The 18,377-nt window shown below is 37.5% G+C and overlaps 1 protein-coding gene across 1 annotated transcript; it reads left to right on the top strand.

Annotated features, from left to right (window-relative positions):
* Positions 1–6,899: 6,899 nt before the first annotated feature.
* Positions 6,900–11,806, top strand: LOC111146498 (putative protein FAM172B). The gene is made up of 2 exons (XM_022502042.1): positions 6,900–6,935; positions 10,712–11,806. The coding sequence occupies exons 1-2, from the start codon at positions 6,900–6,902 to the stop codon at positions 11,804–11,806; spliced, it is 1,131 nt and encodes a 376-aa protein (XP_022357750.1).
* The last annotated feature ends 6,571 nt before the right edge of the window (positions 11,807–18,377 follow it).

Genomic DNA, 18,377 nt, shown 5'->3' with positions numbered 1-18,377 from the left:
CTCTCTTATTATATGTGCACGTACGGGAGAGTGAGGCTGCGTGCATGGTTTTAGCCCGAGATCGTCAGAGGCTTTGTTTACTTTGACGACCGGGTAGACAGAAAATTGAAAGAGGGGAATAGAAATTCCTGTAATTTAGTAGATCTCGCGAGGTCATCCAGAAAATTTAGAATAAAACGTTACTCCTTTAATTAAATTAAAATGTTACCCTTTTTGCAGTATCACTTTACTCACGATCTCTCTATATACTTGTCCTCAAGGAGCGGCCCCAAGCTCAGTAAAGTCCCCTGTTGCCCTAGTTATTGGTTTAGCACTTGGAGTAGAAATGTATTTGATCAGCTGAGGAAAAGATGTCATAGTAACAGGATCTCTTTAAATTCAAATTCGTCATATTTTTTTTCTTAATTTATTTGACAGAGAGAGACATAGCGAGAGAGGGAACACAAGTTGGAGTGAGACAGTGAGAAGCAGGCTCCCTGCTGAGCAAGGAGCCCGATGTGGGGCTCAATCCCAGCACCCTGGGATTATGACCTGAGCCGAAGGCAGACGCCTAACACCCAGGTGCCCCCAAATTCATTTTTAAAGGCCCAGAAAAAAAGAAAAACCAGACCCCATTTTTTTTTTTTTAAGATTTTACTTATTTGACAGAGAGAGAAATCACAAGTAGGCAGAGAGGCAGGCAGAGAGAGAGGGGGAGGAAGCAGGCTCCCTGCAGGGCAGAGAGCCCGACTTGGGGCTCGATCCCAGGACCCCGCTGGAATCATGACCTGAGCCGAAAGCAGAGGCTTTAACCCACTGAGCCACCCAGGCGCCCCCAGACCCCAATTTTTTTTAAAATATAAAATGCTGAGGTGATAAAAGTGGGTGGGTTTAAACTGGAATTCGTTCAACTTTTATTACAGTACTTCGGGAACTAGCCCAGTCCTCAATGAACTCAGTCTAGTATATTTAGACTGATTTACTTTTTTTTTTTTCAGGTCTTTCAAAGGGCCCATCAGTTTTTAAAACTGTCCTATTTTGTTGGCCACGATGTATATACTTGAGTAATTTATTTTTAAATGTGGAAGCTGTAATCACAGTAAGTTAAACAAAATTCAGCAGAGCGGTTTAATCAAAGGCAAAGTGATACTGGAATGTTTCAAGCCAGAAGGGATCCTGGGGCTTCATGAGCTTAACATCCCCTCCCCCCCGTTTCATCAAGGCCAAAAAAAGGACTTGCTTAACTCACCACTAGAGCCCAGTCTTGTTCTTCTTGAGTCAAAGCCTCTTAAACACTCTGTGTTCTGTGCTGAGGTGTGCTTAAGCCTCCCGGTGCAAAAGCCTGTTTGAGCTCAGGGAAGTGTTTCACTGGGAAGGAATAGTTTAAAGGCAGCAATATTTCAGGGCTTGATGAGATTAACATTCACTACAAAGGTTTCATTTAGAGACCCTATTTTATTTCTGTTTAACAAATCAGAACACCACTTACAGAAGACTATCTCAATTGTAAGTTTCCTTACAAATCAACTTTTTTTTAAGATTTGTCTTATTTTTATTTTTAAGTAATCTCTGTAACCAACGTGGGGCTGGAATTTACAATCCTGAGATCAAAAAGTCTCATGTTCCACTAATTGAGCCAGCCAGGTGCCTCATAAATCAACTTTTTAAATTGAGCAATTTAATTCCAGATTCAAACCAGCTTAATTCATTTGCCAATATTGTAGGAAACAAATTAACTGCAAAAGATGGAAATAGAGCTGAGACATGGGAACATAATACAGGAAAGTGTAAGTAGGCCTTATCCATTTCTAGCAGCTTCCATAAAACTAAGTGGTTTTAAAGTTTAGCAGTAAGAAGTTAACTTATAAGAAATGAAATTATAAGAAGTTAAATAATTCAGCTTGCAAATATATTGTTTAAATTTGTTGAACCAAATACACCATTTCTGCTACTTTAGAAAGTCAGTTTGTTTCTTTGAATTGGAACTTGTTTTGAATAACATCTAAAGATAGATGAACTTGAAGCTCAAGAATTTCAAATTTGCTTTTTAACCAGTATTTTTATTGTTACAGTATTCATCTCTGCCTTATCGTTAACTACATTGCAAATAACTAAAGGACTAAAAGTTCACTTTCTGCTTTTGAGCGAGTCACTTAACAACCTCACTTTGTCCTTTATGAAAGACTGGTTAAGTGATATTTTATAGTGTTTTACGATGCTCCGGTGAAAGTTTCCTCATTTTAAATAAAAGTAAGAAAGACCCCCCCCCCCAAAATGATTGTTTTAGTATGTTTGGGAATTATGTCATTTCTCTTTTGTACGTTGAGCTCACACTGTATAGAGCCTTTCAAATTAAAATCATTTGAGGGTGCCTGGTTGGATCTATGGGTTAAGCCTCTGCCTTACTGCTCAGGTCATGATCTCAGGGTCCTGGGACGGAGTCTGCCTCCGCCTCGGGCTCTCTGCTCAGCGGGGAGCCTCCTTCCCCCTCTCTCTCTACCTGCCTCTCTGCCTACTTGTGATCTCTCTCTGTGTGTCAAATAAATAAATAAATAATTCTTTAAAATCATTTGAGATTAGAAATTCTTCAGCCCTGTATTTTATAAGAGAGAATGGACAGGTTTTATCTCAATAGGTATGGTTCTTTAAGCGTTAAAAGTGAACATAAAGTTATTAAATTAGGTATTCATTGTATTTTTGTTCTAAACAGTGGGTATAGTGGGTATCATTTTAATAGTTTCAAGACAAAGTGGCAGTGTGAAATTGATCAACCCTTTATTTTATCCCCTGATTAACAATTTCTTTGAAGAGAACTTAATAAAATTTGCAAAAGGCCCTTTCTCATCACATGTGAATTAACTTTAAGTACAATAGGAATGTAAAGAAGTGGGTTTTTTTTTTTTAAGATTTATTTATTTATTTATTTATTTATTTGAGAGAGAGAGAGAGACAGAATAGGGGCAAGGTGGAGGAAAGGGAGAAGACTCCCCACTGAACAAGGAACCTAACCTGGGGCTCCATCCTAACCTGAACTGAAGACAGACAGTTAACTGACTGAGCCACCCAAGAACCCCTGTAATGAGGTGCAGTTTGCCATGGTGAACATCTTGACTTCCTGTTTTAAAAACTAAACAATCTGGAACTTCTTATCGTGGGCTCCAGGAAAGCCTAGATTTTGCAGAGATGTATGGAGTACTATATTGTGTTGCTATTCACTTCATTTTCATTAGTAATTGATTCTTTTCTTTAGAATACTGAGAATTCTGTGAAGGAAATTTTTATTCCACATATAAATGAAGTGACCTGTGAATCATGAAAAGACACATATAGGTTGTTTAGTTTTAAAGATATCTTCCTTTATAAGATAATCTGCCATTGTTAACTACCCTGCAATGAAATAGCCTGTTTCCAGAAGTTATGAAAACTTGCAATAATTCTAGGTATTCCAATAATTTAGGTATAGTATACCAATAATTCTAGGTATTCAAGCAGCAGATGGATAATCTTTCGTCCAAAAAGCTGTAGAAGGAATCTATGCACAACCCTTTAACTGAAGATCCCTAAATTTGGCCCTGGGGCTGAACCCAAGGCATCTTGTGCATATACCACTAATTCTTTTGAAGTGGTCTATCTTAAAATGTAATGCTTACTCAGTGTTTCTGTGCCTTAATACTTTTAGTTAGTTTTAAGAGAAAAATTTCATGTTATGTTACTATTTAGTAAAACTGAGGCTTTAGGGTAGTCTCATCTTCTTTAGCCTTTAACTTTTGGTACCTACTTACCTCTAAATAACCAAATCAAGAAACATAGGATCTAGGATGGACAAAGTCAGTAAATTCAAAAATCTAATTTTCAGAATTACTTGGGAGCATCTTTTTTTACACTACCTCCAGGTCACACCTCAAAACTTTTAAATCAGAATCTCCTAGAATTGGAGACTAACAATCTGTATGTTTAAAATTTTTCCCAGGAAGACATATCAAGTATTTTTTTAACTACAAAACTGAACTACTAAACTATAATTTCCAGGACTGTTCACTTAGGAGATAAAACCGTAAAGAAATGCAAAGCAGTGATTCCTATAGAAGTCCAGAATGGTTACTTTTGGAGAGGGATAAGAGTTTGAAGGGATTTTAGGGGTGGTTGGCATTGTCCACAGTGATTAGAGGATGTTTCTCTTTATGATTGTCCACTAAATTTTTTTTTAACTCTCCTAGAAAATTCTCCTAGAAAATTTTTTTAACTCTTCTAGAGTTAAAGATTTGGTGACATCTGAGGTTTTTTTCTTTCTATCTTGAATATTCTGTTTTTTATGTCTTTGCCTCAGGATTAAATTTGCCTCAGCAGATAAAATACAGCTATTTTAGTCTTTCCTGGGGAGAGGTAGGTAGGGAGAAGGAATACTAAGAGGATGGGATTTAGTTTGCTTTTTTTGAAACTTCTACATAATATTTCATTAGCTTTATCATTTTCTACTATTTTCTATAATTTATTAAATGGAGTGGTAAACAGGCATAATTTTAGTAAAAACCTTCATAATTGCATTCTGTGTTGAGAAAATAATAATGTTGCTTTTGTACCAAAATAGTCATTCTTTTCTTAAAATCTGTTTTAAATGATTCTTTTTTTTATTTTTCTAAATAAACAAATAAATAAAATTATGTTCATTGAAAAAAGTATTTAGATACTTTTAGCATCCTTTGTTCTATGCTTCTTAATGGCATAGGATATACAAAAGTCCTTAGGTATACCAAAGGACTATAATTACTATAATAAGGTATTACTGTGTAATCAGGTGTTAGACCCTAACTTCTCAGATTTAAATTTATATTTTCTTCTCTCTCTCTTTCTCTCACTCTCTCTCTTTTTGGTGCTGAAACCCAGGAACAAAGTAAAATTATACTTTCATAAAAGCTTATTGTTTACCTGTGAAAAATGTAAAATATTATTAAGCATAACCATTTTATGATCCTAAATAGGAAAGGAGTTCCTTAAAAATCAAGCTAATTAAAATTATTTGCATCTGTGATTCGGTTGCCCCACTTACTCTCTTGTGAAGTTCACAGAAATTAAAATGGTTTGCTAGGGGCTGGGGCAAAGGGGAAATGAGGAGTTATCCCTTAATGGTTACCAGGTTAGAATTTTGCAGGATGAAAAATGTTGTGTGGGTGGGAAGCAGTAATGGTTGCACAACAATGTGAATGTACTTAATGCCACTGAACTGTACAACTAAAATGGTTAAAATGGTAAATTTTAGTATATTATACCACAATTTTTTAAATAAACAAAAACAATAGCCGTCCCTAGAACAAAAAGTAACAGCTGTGTCAACCACCTAATCCAAGTTACTAGAAGGACCTAATTTACAATTCACACTAATGATTATATTCTATTCTCTATTATTCCATTCGATGTAAAATGACTAGGCCATGTGATATAAGACACTAAGTGTGTAACAAATGCCTTCACTAAATTTTTGGTGGATAAATGAAATAAAGAGCTAAATATTATGCATTTATAAGATCACTGGTAAAAATGAATCTTCTCTGGGGCTCCCAGAGCTGCCTGAATTACTTTGAGCATGGTGTTTTACCTTTGAAAGCCTCACTTCTCTGTAAATTAAACACATTAACTAAGAATATCAGTAACATGCTTCGCAGCTCTAAAAATCTTATTCCAAAAACTAAGCTACCTTATTCCAATCCATTCTTTCAAACACTAAAAAGTTTGATTTCTCTCCTTTATTTTAATGGACCATCTTGATTTGTAAAAGAGAAAACATACAGATGCATAGGATATTCTCTAAAAATGATTACTAAATTGACATTTATTAACTTCAAAATTATACAAGAAACCTCTATAATTTTTAAAAAGCTTTGTATGCATCTTTCTCCTATATATACAGCTAGAGAACTTTTCTTCTTTACTTCCTTATGCTCTTAGCAAAAATCATAAAATTCTAACAATACTTAAGTGACTAAAATTCAGGTATTATTCCAAGAACTAGAGATAAGAGTAGCGAACAAAACAAAGTCTTTGTTCCTGCTCTCGTGGAACTTACATTCTAAATGCAGGAAGGAGAGGGGGGAACAGAAAATAAGTTTATGTCAGCTGGTAGGTATTAAGTGCTTAAGAGAGAGAGAGGCAGCAGAGAAAAGAAAGAACTAAAGAAAAAAGAGAAGGAAGGAAAGAAAGAGAGAGAGAGAGAAAGAATCGTAGGTGAATGAAGAAGAATTGGAGAGGTTTGCCCTTTCAGATAGAATGCTCAGATCTCTGATCAGATAACAAGTGGGCAGAAACTTGAAGGAAATAAAGCCCTATGGATCTCTAGGGGAAGAGTGTTCCAAGCTATAGGCATAGCAAGGGGGAATGCCCTTAAACAGGAGCTTGCTTCACAGGTGGAGGGCAAAAAGGTCAGAGGTGGCTAGAGTGAAATAAGCAAGAGCATGGTGGGAAACGCACCTGAGAAAGAGCTAAGAACCAGATCATACAGCTGGATGAGTAAGCAAGTAAGAAAACAAGGAAATGACATTGAATAGCTAAGGACCATGTGGGACCTTATAGGTGGTGATAAGGACCTAGGCTTTTTTTTTTTTTTTTTTTTTTTTTGCTTATGTATTTATTTAGAGAGAGAGAGAGCACAAGGAGGGGGAGCTGCAGGCAGAGAGAAAAGCAAGCTACCCACTGAGCAAGGAGCCCTTGAAATGGAGTTTGATCCCAGGGCCCTGGGATCATGACCTGAGCTAAAGGCAGACACTTAACCATCTGAGCCACCCAAGGCATCCCAGGATCTATGGTTTTAATTCAGAGAGGGGAAATCATTGAGAATTTTGAACAGGGGTGTGAGATCCAGTTTAGAGGCTTTGAAAAGATCATTCTAGCTTTTATGTGGAAAACAGACTGCAGGGTGATAAGAGCTTATGGCAAGAGATTGCATAGGAGACTTGATAATGAAGGTAAGAGTTGTGGGTGACTTGGACTAGGGTGGTAGAGGTGGAGGATGAAAAGTGATTCAATGACAGATATATTTGAAATAACAGAACTTAAAGATTAACTGATTGGGTTGAATGTAAAAGAGAAGGAAAGTTTGCAACATGAGTAACTGAAAGAATAAAGTTGCCATTTACTAAGGTAGTAATGAGTAGAGAGAGAATAGATTGAAGAGGGGGGTTGGACATGTTAAGCTTGAGATGGCTGTATGACATCTAAGTAAATATATCGAGTAGACAGTTGGATATGAATTTAGGGGAGAGTTACAGGTTGGAGTATATTAACCAAGCAAAATATGCTAAAATAGATTCTAAAGAATTGTATCCCTTTTCGTTCTGCAAGATACTGCCTACTTTGCTCCTGGTCACCCCATCCCCACCTGTCCTTTATATATCTGTGTGCAATTTGGTTTTTCTAGTTTGCAAACTCTCGTTTTTTTACCCCTGAGAATTGTCTCTCAAACAACTAAGTACACACTTAACAAAAGTGGAAAATAATTAAATGTTGTACCATATGCTATTAGAAAATACTGATTTTGTTTATTTTACTTTCTGATTAAAAGAACAGTTAAATCACTAGCTAACAAGACTCTTCGTCTAGTTCATTGAGTTTTAAATATACTTTATCTTTCTCTTTATTTCAGTATAGAAAAAGGTGGTTTTCAACCCAGCACCTGAATAAACAGGGTATTTTTAAAGTTTATTTAAGTACTCTCTACCCCCAACATGGGATTTGAACTCACGACCCTGAGATCAAAAGTTGCATGCTCTTCTGACCGAACAAAGCAGACACCTGTAAGCACTCTTTTAGATCTGAGAGACTATTGCTTTTCTGTGTAAACCTGGTCATCCATGTCAAATTATAAAATAGACCTTCCTTTTTAGAGAGCAATTTGGCAATCAATGTCTGATAAAGTGGGAGATGCTGATATAACCTAGAAATTCTCCTTTCAAGTATTTTGCCTAAGGAAATTCTTAATATGTGTACAAAACTATAGCTACAAAAATGTCCATCACAGCTTTGTTTATAATACTGGAAAATTAGAGTAACCTAATTGTTCTTCAACAAGAAAATAGTTAAACTATGGCATATCCAAACAATGGAATACCATACACAGATAAAATGAGTGACCTAGAACTACATTTATTAATATGGATAAGTATCACAATGTTAAAGTGCATAGGGAAGGCTGGAAAGAATTATATATATGGTTTTTTATTTCATCTCAAAAAGGAATATCATCCCGTCTAATTTCACAGAGCCTTTCATGTGTAAGGCACTATGTAAGATGGTTTTTACCTACATTAGTTAATTTCTCACAACAGCCTTGTGAAACAAATGATGTTATACATATTTTGCATGTATTTATTCAAAAAAATATCAATGATATATGTGCCAGAGGGTGTTCTAAGTATTGGAGATATAGTAGTTAAATGAAATTTCTGTTCTACTAGAGCTTTTTCTAGTGAGGGAAGTCATATAATTTAAAAATATGGAAGCAAGGGTTGCCTGGGTGCCTCAGTCAGTTTACTGTGTGATTCTTGATTTCGGCTCAGGTCATGGTTTCAGGGTCATGAGATAAGGCTTCGCACTGGGCCTGGAGCCTCCTTAAGATTCTCTCTCAACCTCCCCCACCCCACCCCCCAAATAAATAAAATAAAATGGTTTTTAAAAAATTTTTAATAAAAATATGCAAGCAATTATGTATTAAGTGGTGATGTGGTCTACAAAGAAAAATAAAGCAGAGTAGCAGGATAGAGAGTAATAAGGATCATTATTTTAGATAGCATAGATAAACTAAAACTTAGAAGTTGAAGAAACTCATAGAAGGTAAGCAACCTGCTAAAAGTCACTCAATCTCAGAATCTGGAGCTAGGATTTAAAGCTAAATCAGTCTAATCCTAGAGGTTTCTCCTTTTATTTTTTTAAAGGTTTTATTTATTTATTTGACAGAGAGACACAGCAAGAGAGGGAACACAAGCAGGGGGATTGGGAGAGGGAGAAGCAGGCTTCCCATTGACCAGGGAGCCTGATGAGGGGCTCGATCCCAGGACCCCGGGATCATGACCTGAACCGAAGGCAGCTGCTTAACAGTGAGCCATCCAGGTGGCCCCAGGCTTCTCTTTTTAAAGGATGGTTAGGTCTGTCTATCATTTATACTTTGGAAAAAGACATTAATTATACAATAGTACCTGAGGTCAGCCACACTAGTAGCAAAAAAGTTTTTAGTGGAACAGGAAAGAATAGAGAAAAGTCTAGATAAGCTGGGTACTTTGGACAACCAAACACTTTCATAAAGTGCCAGTTACATATAGGAATCAGAAAATAAGGGTACATGGGTGGCTCAGTTGGTTAAGTGACGGCCTTCTGCTCAGGTCATGATCCCAAGGTCCTGGGATCAAGTTCCCTGTCGGGTTCCCCCTGTTCTGCAGGGAGCCTGCTTCTCCCTTTCTCTCTGCCTGCCAATCCCCCTGCTTGTGCTCTCTCTCTCTCTGTCAAATAAATAAATAAAATCTTAAAAGAAAAAAGGAATCAGAGAATAAGATTCAGAAAGTGAGAAAAAAGTTAAGAAAATAAAGCAAGCAAACACCATCTTAATTTTGCCTGAAGCCTTAATTTTGCGATCTAGAGTGGCACTAAAAATCATTTTCAGTGCTACTTACTGGAAGTGCATAATGGATTCTCAGTGTCCATACTAAGAAGTTAAGCAGAGAATGTATTCATGTACTTGTTAAGACCATAAATTTTAGAGTCAGACAACCTCAGTACCCAATCATTTATTTAATAATAATTTAATTAATAATCTTCAGGGCAAGCCACTTAACCTATCAACGTCTTTTCTTTTCCCTTTAAGCTCTGTCCACGATAACTGCCTAAATTAACTTTTTAGTCACAGATTTTTTTTTCTTCTCAGACATCAAAATAAACATATCCTCTATTTTAAGATAAATTGATCATAACCTGTACTGTTTCACATTTCACTTGCATTGCCATCCCCTGACATTTATTTAACAGCAAAATTTATTAAATGTTTACTGTAGAAGTAAACTAAGACCAACCAGATGAGAAAAGCAAAACCTATTTATTCTGCACTCACTGTAGCAATGGAGTCAGCCACCATCACTTGCAGTTTGGCAAAGACTCAAAGGCAGGCAGAAAAATGGGAAAACTTTATAGTAGAAAGTAGGGAAGGCTGTTGGGATGTCCTGAGGCTATTGGCCTGGGGAAACTGCAGGTGGGCTAACTAGAAGCAGAATATCTCGTGTGACTGTTTAGAGATGCACATTTGGCTCTCCTCTGGTGGGTCCTAAGTTGGAAGTGGGGATAAAAATTAGGAACCCTTTCAGTTCCTAGTTAAGTCCTGGTCATTTGGGGCCAGTTATAACAGAGGTTATTGTTTAGCTTCCCGGATTGTCACTAGAGATAGTGGTCTGACTTTCCTACAACTCTGACTCCTAGCAGGCTGGCTTTCTGGGCTGTTTATTAGGGTTGGCTTCCTGGGCAAGATGCTATGGTTGTTGGTCTGTTCTGTCATTATGTATGGTCTGGCATTGTTCCTTACTTTACTGTGTCTTACTACTTTGCATCATTTACAGTTATTTTGAGTTAAAGTCTTTAGTGTAAGGTAAAAAGGTAATGTCTTGGTGAAGTGCTTAATTTTAGCATGATTTCCCACAAGAATTTAACAAGATGAAAATTTTATTTTTTCTACTGCTGACATATTATTGATTTTCACTTTCAGTGGTTACCAGTGACTCAGGAGCTGAGCTTCCAAAAATTTATTGAACAATCTGACTTACTAGAAGAACTTAAATATGACTTCAATGAAAAAGCTGAATTGAGACACACTGAGACACAAAGGCCTTTTGTCTTTAACTATTATAAAAATGTCCTTGAGAGGAATAGCAAGCGCTACCAGGCCCTTGGCCATTTGCTTGCACAATACATTTATGAGCTTCTGGAGAAAGTATGCAAATTACAAAAAGTGTATATCCCAACAGAGGCTGATAAGGAACCAAGAAGCTTCTTTTTCATGAGTGAGAGAGCATTAACAAGTCATCATTCTGTGCTTCTTGTCCTTCTTCAAGACCATGGGGCCTTTAGAGCTGGTCAGTGGAGTCAGCAAGCAATAATACATCATGGTCTCCAACATGGAAGTCAGATACCGTGTATTCAGATGGCATTGCAGGCACATTATGATGTAATTGTGCTAAACCCCAATGACAATTTTGTGGACCTAAAGATGGAGAATGAGTGGAAAGGTCTTTTAACACAAAATATTGGGTCCTCTTCCCTAAAAATGGTTCAGGCAGAGAATTTTTTCTCTCTCCAGAAACCTCTCCAGTGTATCCCTAAAAGATGCAGCAACACCCCTGAAGAACACATGGCTTACATTTGGGATTACTTCATCTCAAAGACTGAAGGAAAGGATGTTGCCTTCATTGTACATGGTTATGGAGGCTTGGTTTTTATGGACTTACTTGTTCGTAGAAAGTGGGAAGTGATGAACAAAGTATATGCTGTTGCACTCATTGACTCTGAACATCATGTAGGACACCAGCTGGGAAGTGATGTACAGTTATTAGCCTGGATAAAGCACCATTGCCGTGAATGGGTGACAAGTCCTAAGCCTTTGGATAAACCTGCAACTACTGTTTTAAGAAAGGAGTTTCCTATGGTTTCTGCTGGTACAGAAAAACACAACCTAGCCCCTTCCTCTAGCCTCCAGTCAATTTTTAAATACTTTAAAAAAGCTTTGAAAGCCAAAACAACTATTAATTATTCTCGAGTGCCAATAGTAACAAGAAGCTGTACAAAAAGAAAGCAAAGTGCTTAAGTTGCTTTTTGTCATCTAAGATTTTTTTTTGTCTTACTGAAATGTTGCTAATGTAGATGCTAGAAGAAAAAGGATACTTCACAGTATTATGTTATGAAACCAATATACTCAGCGTTATATTCTGGCTTGAGGTTTGATTTGTTACTTTCTTTGAAAAGTGAATGTGTTCTGTTTTATAGCCTATTGATGAACAGTCAGTACCAAAATTAATATTTTAGAGTATTATCAAGTTAGAGGATCTTTTGAAAAGATCTCTTATGATTTAATAGACTATAGTTGATATAGATTAAATAGTAAGTCTTTGATTTCTATGTTGTTAATGCTATATTAAAACTAAAAGTGAACATAAAAATTATCATAAACTCTATTTTTATATGTTTGTGTTCTTTTCCTTAAATTTATTAGTCTTCTGTTCAAATGTATTGAAGGTATTTACTCACACCTTCAGCTAATATTTGAGTATCCACTGTGTACCAGTCAATTGTAGCTGTTCAGGACACCAGCAAACAAGGCCAACATTGCCTTTACACTTATGGAGTTTACAATGAACAACAAATTGCAAGTGTGATGAGTGCTCAGAAAATACAAGGTGCCATGGAACATCTAGTATGAGAGCTGACAGCCTTGGGGGCCAGGGAATGCCTCCCTGAGAAAATGATGCTTAGTTTAAATGATGCTTAGCAATTACGTGGGAAAACAAATTCATAGGCAAAGGAACCGCATATGGAAAAGACTTGATGTGGGAGAAAGAAGTCCAGTTCAGCTGAAGTTAAAAAATTATGGGTGAGTAGTGTTAAAGAAAAAAATTCATGACATTTGTTAAAGACATAAGGAAGACTTTATTCAGGAAGGATTACTGCAGTGGGGTTTTGCAGTAAGGGAGAGAGATCAGGCTCAACTTCTGATTCAACAAGGATAATTGAGGGGGGTAAACCTTATAGCCAAAGTGTAGGGTGAGGGTCAGTGAGTGGGAAATTAACTAAGAGGAAACATCAGGCATAAGAGAGATTCTTAATAGACTGACTCAACATAATTCTTACTGAAGGCAAGCCAGAATGATAACATCCTAGAGGATGAGGCATTTTATCAGATCTTGAGGATGATCAGATGCCAAAGATGGGAGATTTTCACTAACTGACAGCAGAATGCTTGCTAAGACTGGATTAAGTGACGACAACAACAACAAAAACTGGACTAAGTGGACCAAGGATGGAGTCCAACACTGGAGCCTAGTTGAGAAGAGGGCTTATAGGAGCCAGGCTCAGATTTGGTCAAGGAGAGAAGTTTTGTCTGTAGTTGGAAAGTTAAGTTAGAGAAATAAACAGAGGCAGCTTGCTCAAGGCTGCAAGGTCCATTGGTTATGATTTTCAACTTTATTCTCATAACAATAGAAAACATTGGATGCTTTAAGACAGAAGTATGTTCTCAGCTTAACATATTATAAAGAATATCCTGATTGCAATTCAGGGAATAGATTAGAGGAAGGACAAGCTTGGAGGCTGGGAGACCAAATTAAATTTTGGTAGTGGTCTGAGAAATACTTGATACTAATACTTAACTTCTAATACTATATAGTTAACACTAATACTTAAATAATAATATTTAATTACATAATACTTAGGCTATATGCTAATGCTTTTGTTTCTGTGAACAAAATTTTGTGGCTGGAGGTCAGAAATAAGAAGAAGGAAATAATAAGTATTATTCCCAGATTTTTGACTTGAGCAACTAGATGTATAGAAATGCCATTTGATGAAATAGTGACTATTAGTGAAAATTTATTTTGGCTGTTCCAGAAGTTCTGAAAAGAGAAAAAGGAGGAGTTTACAAATTTAGCTCTGCCCATAGATGAGTAAGAGAGAACCCATAGCAGACATTGCATTTGAAAAATTAACTCTGCCACAGGGTGTCTGGGTGGTTCAGTCACTTAAGTTTCTGACTCTTGATTTTTGGCTAAGGTCATGATCTTGGGGTCTTGGAATTGAGCCCTGCATTGGGCTCTGCGCAGTGGGTGTGAAGCCCTCTTGAGATTCTCTCTCTCACTCTCTCTCCCCCACCCCTCCCTTCCACCCTACCCCCACTTGTGTGTGCATGCATGTGTGAGCGCACACTCAAAAAAAAAAAAAGAAAGATTAACTCTTGTATATAATAGGACGTACATATTTTTCTGATAGAGTTATTTCTAGTGTCTTACGTACATATTTTTCTGATAGAGTTATTTCTAGTGTCTTCTAGTGTTTCTATTCACATTGTTTTTTAACCCAGCATATATTCTAATTCCTGTTATATACTGAATATTTGTGTACCTCTTAAATTTATATGTTGAACTCCTAATCCTCAGTATAACAGGAGGTGGGGTATTTGGAAGGTGATTCAGTCATGAGAGTGGATCCTCATGAATGGGATTAGTGCTCCTATGAAGGATATGCCAGAGAATTGCCTTCTACCATGTGAGAACATAGCAAGAAGACAGCCTTCTGTGAATCAGGAAGCAGCCCTTTATCAGACACTGAATCTGCCAGTGCCTTTCTCTTAGACTACCCAGCCTCTAGAAATGTGAGAAATAAACATTTGTTTAAGCCTTCCAGTCTGTGATACTCTGTTATAGCATCCCAGACAAAGACAAATCTTTATAATCAAAGACATATTTCATATTTCTCTTCTTTTTCTACCATGTCTTAAATGGCATAATAGAAAAAAAAATCCCACTGAAATATAAATCAGGATATGCAGGTTTTATTTTTTTATTTTTTTTTTTATTCATTTGACAGAGAGAGAGAGAGATCACAAGTAGGCAGAGCAGCAGGCAGAGAGAGAGGGGGAAGCAGGCTCCCTGCTGAGCAGAGAGCCCGACGCGGGGCTTGATCCCAGGACCCTGAGATCACGACCCGAGCTGAAGGCAGAGGCTTAACCCACTGAGCCACCCAGGTGCCCCAGGATATGCAGGTTTTAAACGAAACTCGACCTTGGACAAACCAATTATTCTCTCCCAGCCTTTACTTTCCAATTTATAAATGAAGTGAGCTTTGAAGTCCCTTATGACATAGTCTATCTAGAGTGCATTTAATGCACTTAACATAAAAAGCACCCAAAAAAGTTTTTTAGAAGTTGCCATAAAAGCTCTTCTGTCTTGCACTTTACTAACTTGAAGCTGATATTTCTCATAACTCCCAATTTGCTATTTAATCTGGTAGTCGGGTATATTATTATCCATAGCTCAATAACAGATTACACCCAAAACTTGGTGGCTTAAAATAACAATAATTTATTATTTCAGTTTCTCTTGTCCAGAAATTCAGGAGCAGTTTTGTGGGGTAATTTTAGCTTGGGATCTCTGAGGAGAGTACAGTCAAGCTTGAGCAGCTATTTGGCAGAAGCCCTTGGTTCTTCACCATGTAGACCTCTTCCATAGACTGCTTCTGCTGAAGAAAAAATTATTCTGCAATTTGTTAGAATGGTAAGGAAGACTTAATTTGAAACTGTTGTAATTAGGGATATTGCAATAGGGAAGAGGGATTGGACTCAACTCTGAATATAGCAAAGATAGGGTGTCAGTGACGGAAAACTACTAAGAGGAGACACCAGACACCAGGGTAGGAAGATTATTGCTAAAGGCAAGCCAGGGCCTTAGACATCAAGAGTGGGGAATAAGGAACTTGATTAGCTGTCAAGAGTTGTCTGGAACACTGAAAAGAAATTTAAAAAAAATTTTTTAAAAGAGTTGATTTAACAGGATTCTTGCTAAGACTAGCTCTGCAGCCTCACAGAAGACAAGGTTGAGGACTAGCCCAGAAGAGGGCCCAGAGGAGCCTAACTAAAGTTTAGTGAAGAAGAGAGACTTTGTCACTTGTATGTCTTCAGGACATGGCAACTCTTCCCAGGGTGAATCATCCAGGTGAAGGATCAAGCAGGAAAATGCACTGCATTTTTATGATTTGCTCTCTGAGTTGCATACTGGTCCACTTTTTTTATTAGTTAGAAATGAGTCACTAATCCAAGGGAAGGGGGATTAGGCTCCACCTCTTAAAGAGAGTGCCAAAGAATTTCAGGACATATTTTAGACCACTACATGATAAATGATGCCAACTAAAATTAATGGTGTAACAACTCAACTCAGTTGTTGGTTATTTTTTTTAATTTTTATTTTTTTTAATTTCTTTTCAGTGTTCCAGAACTCATTGTTTATGCATCACACCCAGTGCTCGATGCAATACGTGCCCTCCATAACACCCACCACCAGGCTCACCCATCCCCCCAACCCCTTCCCTTCCAAAATTCTCAGTTTATTTCTCACAGCCCACAGTCTCTCTTCTCTTGTTCTTCTCCCCCTCTGATTTCCCCCAACTCACTTCTCTCCATCTCCCCATGTCCTCCGTGTTACTCCATATGCTCCACAAATAAGCAAAACTATATGATGATTGACTCTCTGTTTGACTTATTTCACTCAGCATAATCTCTTCCAGTCCAGTCCATGTTGCTACAAAAGTTGGGTATTCATCCTTTCTGATGGAGGCATAATACTCCGTAGTATATATGGACCATATCTTCCTTATCCATTCTTCCTTTGAAGGGCATCTTGGTTCTTTTCACAGTTTGGCGACTGTGGCCATTGCTGCTATGAACATTGGGGTACAGATGGCCCTTCTTTTCACTACATCTCTATCTTTTGGGTAAATACCCAGTAGTGCAATTTCAGCGTCATAAGGTAGCTCTATTTTTAATTTCTTAAGGAATCTCCACACTTTTTTCCAAAGTGGCTGTACCAACTTGCATTCCCACCAACAATGTAAGAGGGTTCACCTTTCTCCACATCCTCTCCACACTTGTTGTTTCTTATCTTGTTAATTCTGGCCATTCTATATGGTGTAAGGTGGTATCACAATGTGGTTTTGATTTGAATCTCCCTGATGGCTACTGATGATGAACATTTTTTCATGTGTCTGTTAGCCATTTTTATGTCTTCTTTGAAGAAATGTCTGTTCCTGTCTTCTGCCCATTTTTTGACCTGATTATCTGTTTTGTGTGGGTTGAGTTTGAGGAGTTCTTTATAGATCTTGGATATCAGTCCTTTGTCTGTACTGTCATTTGTGAATATCTTCTCCCATTCCATGGGTTGCCTCTTTGTTTTGTTGACTGTTTCCTTTGCTGTGCAGAAGCTTTTGATCTTGATGAAGTCCCAAAAGTTCATTTTTGCTTTTGTTTCCTTTGCCTTTGGAGACATATCTTGAAAGAAGTTGCTGTGGCTTATGTCAAAGAGGTTATTGCCTATGTTCTCCTCTAGGATTTTGATAGATTCCTGCCTCACGTTGAGGTCTTTTATCCATTTTGAGTTTATCTTTGTGTATGGTGTAAGAGAATGGTTCAGTTTCATTCTTCTACACAGACAGAGCTGTCCAATTTTCCCAGCACCATTTATTAAAGAGACTGGCTTTTTTCCACTGGATATTTTTTCCGGCTTTGTTGAAGATTATTTGACCATAAAGTTGTGGGTCCACACCTGGGCTCTCTACTCTGTTCCACTGGTCTATGTGTCTGTTTTTGTGCCAGTACCATGCTGTCTTGGTGATCACAGCTTTGTAGTAAAGCTTGAAATCAGGCAATGTGATGCCCCCAGTTTTGTTTTGCTTTTTCAACATTTCCTTAGCAATTCGCGGTCTCTTCTGGTTTCATACAAATTTTAGGATTGTTTGCTCCAGCTCTTTGAAAAATGCTGTGGAATTTTGATCGGAACGGCATTGAAAGTATAGATTGCTCTAGGCAGCATACCAGTTGTTGGTTATAAGATTATCTCTGCTCTAAGAGCATGTTTATCTCATCATTCAATTTTTTTCTTGTTTTATTTATTTATTTTTACAGAGAAAGAGCATGTGCATTCAAAAGCCCTGGGTGGGGGAGAGGGAGAGGGAGAGAGAATCTTAAACAGGTTCCACACCCAGTGCAGACCCCAATGCGGGGTTTGATAACACGACCCTGAGATCAGGACCTGAGCTGAAATCAAGAGTTGTTCACTTAACCACTAAGCCACCCATGTGCCCCTTTCTCTTGTTTTAAGAAACAGCTCTATATATTTAGAAACTGCTTTCTCTTTTCCTGCAAAACATCAGCATTTTGCCACAGACAAATGCTTGTTTTAATAATAAAGTTTAAGCTTTCTCCTCCCAGGGGTTGCCCTAATCTGTTCCTGTGCTCTGACTTTTGATGTTGATCTATTTTTGCAACTTGAAGCAAAAAAAAAAAAAAAAAAAAAAAAAGACTCCCCAGGTTCTTGACTATAAACTGCAGACCAGAGATGTGTCCTGAAAGAGAAAAGACTGGTATGAGAGGTCTTCAGGAAAACCTTAAGATATTGTGATATCACCATATGATTTATTTTCCTTGTGGAAAATAGACGTAATGGGCTATTATCATTGTTCATAAGCAAAATGCTTCAAGATTTGTGTGTCACTTTTTTTTTAATTTTATTTATTTATTTGACAGAGAGAGAGAGAGAGAGATCACAAGTAGGCAGAGAGGCAGGCAGAGAGAGGAGGAAGCAGGCTCACTGCTGAGCAGAGAGCCCGATGCGGGGCTC

Source organism: Enhydra lutris, unplaced genomic scaffold (genome assembly GCF_002288905.1).
Source record: "Enhydra lutris kenyoni isolate GAN:26980312 unplaced genomic scaffold, ASM228890v2 scaffoldscaffold2, whole genome shotgun sequence".
Classification (NCBI taxonomy): domain Eukaryota; kingdom Metazoa; phylum Chordata; class Mammalia; order Carnivora; family Mustelidae; genus Enhydra; species Enhydra lutris.
This window is presented reverse-complemented; position numbering and strand designations above follow the sequence as displayed.

What these genes read in the sequence shown, in the direction of transcription:
- LOC111146498 (XM_022502042.1), top strand. Translation starts at nt 6,900, where the DNA reads ATGGCAAGAGATTGCATAGGAGACTTGATAATGAAG. An exon ending in TAGGAGACTTGATAATGAAG is followed by an intron (nt 6,936 to 10,711) that starts GTAAGAGTTGTG and finishes TTTCACTTTCAG; the next exon opens with TGGTTACCAGTGACTCAGGA.